The sequence below is a fragment of the Mytilus galloprovincialis genome, chromosome 8 (assembly GCF_965363235.1).
Source record: "Mytilus galloprovincialis chromosome 8, xbMytGall1.hap1.1, whole genome shotgun sequence".
NCBI classification, from domain to species: domain Eukaryota; kingdom Metazoa; phylum Mollusca; class Bivalvia; order Mytilida; family Mytilidae; genus Mytilus; species Mytilus galloprovincialis.
In genome coordinates, this window is record NC_134845.1 from 41,733,316 (window position 1) to 41,742,463 (window position 9,148).

The 9,148-nt window shown below is 33.7% G+C and overlaps 1 protein-coding gene across 1 annotated transcript in view; it reads right to left on the reverse strand.

Moving 5' to 3' along the window:
* The window catches only part of LOC143043031 (uncharacterized), a 266,075-nt gene extending 257,160 nt beyond the window's left edge, over positions 1-8,915 (reverse strand). The window contains exons 1-5 of the mRNA XM_076215530.1: positions 8,749-8,915; positions 7,411-7,605; positions 6,450-6,654; positions 5,778-5,891; positions 5,357-5,479 (exon numbers count right to left, since the gene is read on the reverse strand). Of these exons, the coding sequence (XP_076071645.1) occupies positions 5,357-5,479; positions 5,778-5,891; positions 6,450-6,654; positions 7,411-7,592 (624 nt within the window). The 5' untranslated portion in view covers positions 7,593-7,605; positions 8,749-8,915. The remainder of the gene's footprint in view (positions 1-5,356; positions 5,480-5,777; positions 5,892-6,449; positions 6,655-7,410; positions 7,606-8,748) is intronic.
* Positions 8,916-9,148: the final 233 nt, after the last annotated feature.

Below are 9,148 nucleotides of genomic sequence, written 5' to 3' on the forward strand. Positions count from 1 at the left end.
CTGAACTAATACATATTTTTGTTTAGGGGCCAACTGAAGCACGCCACCGGGTGCGGGATTTTCTCGCTGTGTTGAATACACTTTAGTGGCCATCGGATGTTTTCTGTTCTTTGGTCAAGTTGTTGTCTTTTTGACATATTCCCCATTTCAATTTTTGATTTATAATAACTATCCTTTCCTTACTTGAGATATTTCAGTTTAACAGGGGAAACTCGAGATAAGATTTATTGTTAATTTTCCGTTTTTGAACGATAATATCCCTTGGCACCATATATATATACATCCTAACTCGTTCGCTTTGCCTGAAGCGACCTTTTGGATTCAAATGAACGTTATGTATTACTAGTAAATTACCGAGTCGAGGATTTGGTTTCCACAATAACTCAAAACCTTTACTAACGTTTACAACAGATAAAAAAATTTGGTCTGGAAGTTTGGCTGTTCCTGTTGAAGACTTATAACAAACGCGGAAAGCCCATCGTAATTTTAACCGTAATTTTGTCTATTGAGCCCTTACAATTAGATACGCGTAAACATACCAGCTCCAGATTTTTATAAACGGATCAAAACTAATTATCTCAATCATATACAAATCCACAACACTCCCTCCCGTTAAGGGCTTATGAGAATGCAATCCTGAATTACACAAGAAGAACACAACCCGTATCATGCCACAACTGTTTGCAGAATACATGTGTTTATCATTTACTTACAGAAAATAAGGGTATAACTGTCCTCCATTATAAAACTGTAAATTGAACATATATTTATTCATAAATTTAAAGAATTTTCTTATCTGTGTGATTTTACTTTGGTTACCAACTGCTTCCTGCATGACTTTCTGTAACATTATCGCATGGCTTTTTCGATACTAAATCCATTGGATGTTGGGTGTGTAATCGATATGGTAGTCTGAAGTATATGCTTTTTATTTGATTAACGGGTTCAGCCCCTTTCGGTTGAATTTTATAGTTTGTTCTTATACTGTACTCTTACATCACTTCCCCAGATTAAGGAGCGGGTTTGGCGCCATGTGTAACCCTCCCACATTCTATATGCCAAGTCAGCAACCTGTATTTCAGTGGTTGGCGTTTATTGTTGTATATCATATTTGTTTTTCATTTTTTGTTTTGTACAAAAACAAGGCGTTAGTTTTCCGTATTGCATTGTTTTACAATTGTCATTTTTGTGGCTTTTTATAGCTTATTATGCGATAGAATTTTTTCTCATTGATAAAGACCGTTCGGTGATCCATAGTTGTTAACTTCTATGTCATTTGCTTTTGACGAATAGTTGTCTAATTGGCATTCATACCACATATCTTTTTTTATATAATGAAACATAAAGAATATATAAAAATTTGAGAATGAAAATGGGGAATTTGTCAAAGAGACAACAACCCGACCATAGAACAGACAACAGCAGAAGGTCACCAACAAGTCTTGAATGCAGTGAGAAATTCCCGCACCCGGAGGCGTCCTTCAGCTGGCCCCTAAACAAATATATATACTAGTTAAATGATAATGAACGCCATACTAAACTCCAAATTGTACACAAGAAACTAAAAAAAAAAAAAAAAAACACACAAGACGAACAAAGGCACCTGACTTGGGACAGGCGCAAAAAATGCGGCGAGGTTAAGCATGTTTATGAGATCTCATCCCTACCCCTATAACTCTAGCCAATGTAGAAAATTAAACGCATAACAATACGCACATTAAAATTCAGTTCAAGAGAAGTCGGGGTCTGATGTCAGAAGATGTAACCAAAGAAAACAAATAAAATGACAATAATACATAAATAACACCAGATTACTAGCAGTTAACTGACATGACAGCTCCAGATTTCAATTAAAATGATTGAAAGATTATGTCTTCATCATATGAATATAAGGCACAATCCTTCCCGTTAGGGGTTAAGTATCATACCATCATAATATATATAATAAGAACATAATCCGTGTCATGCGAACAACTGTTTTTAAAAAAATAAATGTTTTTAGTTCCGATGCAAAGACCCTATAAGTGAATCAATATTAACGCCAAAATATGCAAACTTTAATGACCTGACAACAGTTATATGACTTGTTATCCTTGACGAGACATAACGCCAATATAAAAAAGAAGATGTGGTATGATTGCCAATGAGACAACTATCCACAAAAGACCAAAATGACACAGACATTAACAACTATAGGTCACCGTACGGCCTTCAAAAATGAGCAAAGCCCATACCGCATAGTCAGCTATAAAAGGCACAATAAGACAATGTAAAACAATTCAAACCATTTTGAAAAGATATTTAAAAAATCTAAAAGGAAAAACACCAAACAATGAACAGAAGTAAAAAAAAAAATAATGAGTACCGTAAAATGAACGGAGGTTCCTTACATCTGTGGCAATGAGTCTCTTGGAGATATTTGTTTCATGGGCAATTTTACGACATCATTGTTTTAACTACTAGTGTTGTAATATAAAAAATAACTCAATGTTATTAGTTTTATCCGCCGAATTGAAGAATATTTTATCAATGTTTAATATAAACATAAATTCTTTATCATTTTTTTCATCTTTACATTTAATTGTTTAAAACAATTTCAATTTTGATTTTCACACTCGTAATACCAAACCCTATACAGCGTTATCGTTCGAATCATACTTTCCGTTCTCTACAAAGAATGGAAGCATGATGTGACCACTGTTTCGGAGTTTGTCTTAATATTACACTGCAGTTTGATTAGCAACAAAAATCTTTTGAGGTCCATACACGGCTTTTGCAAAGTCTTGTTTGGTTGCATGTTGAACAACCATAGAAGTTTTATTTCTACCTATTAAAAGACGGTCATCGAAATTTGAAACCCTTGACCTCGGAGTCTGGTGGACGGTTATTTCCTTTGCATTGGCCAAATTATAACTTGATGGTTGCTGACCATGGAAGTGAGGAGAAACTCTATCATTAAGTATCATATTTGCTTTTTCATTGTAATATATGATCCCCTGTCTTTGCGGTTCTCTAGCATTTCCTGAACTCTTGCTAAGTCTATCTAGTCGCATGGATGAATAATGCTTATCCGGAATTCTTGATGAATAACCTCTAGAATCATGATCTCTGTGTGAGTTTGGGGTTGGTCCGCGAAGTGTTTTGCTCATTACCCGAATTCTGCTTTCATGTGCTGGTGGCGTTGGCGTTGGTTTATAAACAGATGGACTGTTATATAATTGTAGGGGCTGTACTGCCCCTTTTGCTAAGATTGGTCCATGTTTATGTAACAGTAAAGCAGGCCAAACAACATACTCAGCCACACTACCATTCCTGTCATAGAGATTAAATTTGCTACGATCAATCGGGTTCCCTTCAATGTTTTCATACTCCAGCACAAGTGGTGGCTCATTGACGCACATAAACCAACACAATTCGGCACATTTTCTTGTAAAGTCGAGGACTTTAGGCAGCTGTATTCCTTTTTGTGAGATATGGAAAACAAGTTTCTGAAAAGAAGATGCATTAAATGAAACAGGCAGTTACATTTGAAGATATTTATTATATACAGACAATATCTATAGAAACAAAATAGGTGTATATCTTCAGTCTGTCGTCGGTAGTGCAAAGGTAAAGCTAGCTTTGGTATTTTCGTCCGTTTCAAAAGCTTAAATAAAAAATAAAATGTCTTAAAACTAGCTTGCTAAATACCATACTAAGTTGATGAATGAAGACATTATTAAGAAACTAAGGTAACATATTTGTACGGAATCGTTTTAGCGCCACACATTTTTTTTTAATTTTTCTTCCTACATGTATCTTTGCGTTATAACGCAAATATCTCGATTTCAATTATTCATTAAGTTTTGTATGTATATGTCTGTCTGTCATTCATTTCGGTTGTGGTTTACTAGAAGATAAAAAAAAAGAAACATACATCCAAGGCCAAATCATTATATTAAAAATGCATAGGAATATGGGAATATTTGGAGTTCAATTATACATAAATTAAGACTGATTTGTGCATCAGAAAAGTATCTAATTTAGCATAAAAACAAATACTTTATAGGCATATTTAAAATGAAAGATAAAAAATAATGTCATATAATTGTGAAACATCCAAGTCAATTAGACAAAATGATCTTTCTGCTTTTAAATGAATTATTTTTAAATCTCAGAATATGATAAAGATTCTTTGAAAGAAAGTCATTGAATTTTCATTTCAATTTAGTGAAGTATTTTCAAGATGCTTGGGTAGTAATTTTAATGGAGAGAACATAATTTTATTAATAAAACATGTACATCTTCATTCTGTACATTTATCGTCAAAGGGTCACTTGTTTAACTCTAACCAACTTTACACAGTTCTCAAACGGGATCTTACTTTGGAAGTATATATTGCAAATGTTTGCGTTATAAGGTTTGCGTTACGGCAGCAGACCTTTTGCGCCAATTACTGTTTTTCAGAGATATCATTTGCGCAAAATTTTATTTTCCAAATATATCAATTGCGCCAATATTCGGAACTCATTTGCGCCAATTTACCTGTACAGAGAGAAGAAAACTTATTGCTTTGCTGGATATTAAATACAAGATGTGTCAAAAAAGCTTTTTGCTGATTATGTTTTAGCCACATGGTATATGTTGATGACACAGTGCTGTGTTCCCACCATCCGTATGGGCTGAAACTCTATCTATCAGGAATGGAAAAGAAGTATTCCACAGAATTATTCTGAACTGTTTTATGAATTTCATCCTTAAATTTTTGTCTTTTTGGACAATAAAGTGAAGTTACAAGCTACTACTTACATTAAATTGGGATGTGCCCATGTAGCAGCAGTAAGAAGAAAGTATGTTTCAGAAAAGGAAACATTTGCCGTGTAAACTGCCGGTTCCAAGTCCGAATAAAGAAGGAGGGAAGTCATTTTTCTTCTAATTGGCGCAATCGTATGTTTTATTTTTGGCGCAAATGATACCATGTAATTTTAAAACAGGTGGCGCAAACGTAATATTGTAGAAAAAAAGTTGTGGCGCAAAAGGACGCATTTTTGGCGCAAACGGATCTCTCCCTGCGTTACAACGCAAGCAGGAAGAAAAGTTAAAAAAAAATGTGTGGCGCTTATACGCTTCCGTATATTTGACCTTTAAATAACTATTATCTTTTGGCCAAAAATCTCCTATCGTTTGTACATAATTGTACATTTCTGGAATCTTTTGGAATTGGTTTCGTCGTTTCTGATGACGGTAAATTTACACAAAATCGCTTCGTACGAACGAAATTCAGACAGCGTTATTTTACACGTTATTCTAATTGACTTGTTAAAGCCTTTTGATTACATGGTTTGGTTTTTATTTTTTCATAAATATAAACGATTACCCTTTGGACGGATTGAATCCAGTCTGTATCATGCTTCCTTCTTGTTTTATAATTACTAAGTACTTCATCAATGAACATTTCACCAAGTCTGGTTGGTCGGGTAGATGTTGGTGATATCATAGTCTGAAATGTATAAAAGGATGAAATTTGAAAAAAAATAGGCAGGACAGGAGTTTGAGTAAAAAGAGACAGGATGACAATTAGAGAAAAAAAGTCAGGATAAACTAAAAAAACTGGCATGACCGAATAGAGTGAAAATTCAAAAGGCAGGACAGAGATTACAGATATCAAATATTAAAGGCAGGACAAAATTTTCGATCATAGCCGCCTTAAAATCATATGGTTTCTCACTAATGTGTTGAGAATATTATTTAAGTCATGAATTCATCATATGTTATAATTTCGATATAGTGTAACGAACCCTGTTTCTCTCTATTGGAGAGTCGTCAATGATGTAATGTTCAAATCCATTCATGGAAAATCTGGCCTTTTGTATTTGGTCCTCAGCAATCTCATGACATTTCTTGTAGCATAACTGAAATAAATTCAATAATAACTTAATGACAATAAAACCTTATATTTTATAATCCAATCTAGTTAGTAGCATGCCATTAAAGTACCGACAGCAACTAGTTCAGAAAAGATTTTTATTATCATAATTGCAGATGAAAAATAAATCAGTTTCGAAAAAGAAGATAATAACTATTTTATGTATAAAACAACAAAAATAATAAATATGAATGTGTGTACTTCACAGTCGTAGCAACTTCAACGATTAATGTTTTTGCTTTTTGTTGAGGAAGTCGATGTAAATTATGGAGTGGTTGAAATGATACGCCAGCTACTACCATAATATATTATATATGCTATACGATTACTGAGTTTCTGTATATTTGACATCAAATTTGTATGATGACGTATTTGTCATCCAGTTAAACACATTGAACATGTGAAAAGAAAGTCGCAAACAATTTTCAAATCAACATACAACAACGAAGCTATGCCTCAACCCTAAAAGGAATACAAGATGATGAAAATTTTATGAATTAAGCAAAATCAACAGAAGCTTAGTACAAAGGACAATAATGTATACCGCAACAATATCCAGAAGCTGCCTTTCGATAGTTTTCGGTTGGTTTCGTTGTGCGTCGTGTCGTAGTTCCTCATAAGCATCAGCCCATTCGTCAGTGTATAGGGACGTCCATTTTTCTCCAAGCTTGGTTGGCCTGTTTAGGTCACTCAAATCAGCAATACCTGGATTTCCTTTCGTCATATTGTCACCTGCTATCTTGCTTAGTCTGTATAATTAATAGTGAAAACGCTAAATTAATGGAAAGCCATATAAATTAATTACATACAAGTACATCCAAAATTGCACACTAGAGGTGCGGTCTGTTTTTTTTTAAAAGAACGACATTGTATGTCAATGCAACTGTTTTGAAAAAAGATAGACCGTCATTTGTTATTGATATTGTATATCACTGCAATCCCCTTATCCTGCAAAGTAAATCTAACAAATCTTTACTATAAAGGCGATTGCTTTTTCAGCTCGATGAGTAACTTAAATTGCATTGTATGATTGTTTGCAGGGAAATACATATACAGTTTATAAAAATTTTTGACTTGCCGTCCTCGCTTGAAATTATACTTAAAAAACTAAGTAGTTTCGGTAGATAGTAAAATTCTTCCAAATTTGCATGTGTCGGTTCGTCAGTGTTTGATTGTGTCACAGCTTTCTATTATTTGGTGGAAATTGATATTTATGGCAGATCTCTGTAAGTCTATTGTTGCTTTATTCACAACTTTGTCGGGGCGTTTAAGGCATGACATATTGTATCAACACCTGTCAATTGTTGAAGATAACTTGTTGATCACTACATATATTTTTTTTATTATTTGTGTCGTAGAGTTTCTCTTGATTACCTTACAAAGCAAACCCTTCCCTTATATCTATACATATGCTAATGTGGAGGAAAGTGGTTTGTTTTCTAAATACTATACAAGATGAACCACTCAAGATAGTCTATTTCTAAGAGCACCAGAAGACAACATACCGTCTGAGAAGGTCATCCTTATCTCTTTTCAGAATAGTATTTTCTTCATACAAGTCTTTATTTTTCCTCTCCAGTCTAGAATACCATTCTTCTTGAGTTTGGAGTTTCTTTTCCAATTCATGAAGTCTTTCTTTCAAACTTTCCTTGCCTCCACTTCTTAACCGTTTGAATAGTTTTGCCATCAGTGGAGGCTGTCTTTTTGATTACAAAAAATATATAAATCCCTAGAGTGCATGATACAATATCTGATGGAATTAGAGCTGAGGAACTGGTCATATTAAAGAATTTCTTTTTTAATTTTAGGGGGAAGTGTAGGATGTGGGTCTCCTGATTTTGCATCTCCAACTCATAAAGGACATTAAATCATGCAAAGAAAGTTTAAAGTCATACTTGTCATTTAGTTCCCCCTCCTTATGGATGCAAATGACTAGTCCATTATTTTCGGACAAAACCTTACAATGTGGGTCTGGTTGAGGTTTCACATAAATAAGGATAATTGACAAAATGCACAGATTAAAGGCAGGGGGGGGGGGGCGGTGAACAAAGATAGAGAAAAATAGTTAAGAAAAAAAAATACAGAATATGACAAAATTGGTTGCTAAATTAAAAGAGAATAATGATCAATATAAATATGGAATAGAAATGAAATGGTATAAAATTAATGGAAACAGAAAAACAAGATACTCATTCAGACCCTAATTCGTGATTAGAGCATTGGCGGATTCAGGGGGGGGGGGCTGTTTCCGGGGGTTGGAACCCCCCTTTTTTGGCCGATCAATGCATTTGAAAATGGAAATATATTTGGACCCCCCCTTTTGTCCTGGGTTGGGAACCCCCCTTTTAAAAATGGCTGGATCCGCCCCTGTAGAGGTAGCGTGTAAAAAATACAACATGTTTTACACTCTCTTAGACGAGGCCATGTAGTGAGTGTAGTGGCTGTATGTTACGTCATATGCTGATGTGTTCTTTTTAGGTACGATCATACAATATTTGTTACGCTAGACATTCTTCTCGTAAATTAAATGAAACCACTTTAATCGATTTTTATTTTCTAAAATTTAACAAATTTTGTCACTTTTTTACTTTCACTTTCGTTTTTAAACTTTTCATTTTGGGAAATACGATATTCGCATTGATTTTCTGAGAGAGCAAAACTGAACTTTGTCAAGAGGTGTTGTTTACCGTTTGACAAAGATCAATATGTTATCTGATAACAATCTCTGACACCACATTACCTCAGTATCAATTATTGAATGCATGGTCTCCTAAATGTAAAATGATATCATTTTTTATTACTTTTTTACAACATTAAAAAGTACTTTAAATGTAAAACCATACCTGTTATTTCATGTCCAAAGGCAGTATACATAATTACACTAAATTATTTGTTTTCGTATCACGTGAATTCATACATATCCAATATTTCAATATTTATTACTACAGTAAAACACAAAAGATTTAAAGTAAAACAATCCTATCGCCTATCTTTAATAACACAAGCTATCAACATGTATATGACGACCGTTGTATAGTTGACATACTATACATACAAATACACTGCATGTTATATTAGGTTGTCTTTGATCAAACATAAATTCTTTAACCATGTTTACGTGCTACATTTTCTTTACTAATTTGAAAGATCAGATCATTGCCATTATAAACATCGTAATTCTAATTAGCCTTAGCTTATCTGTAAGCTTTTGTTTTATTGATTTCTTACTATAATATTTTGCTT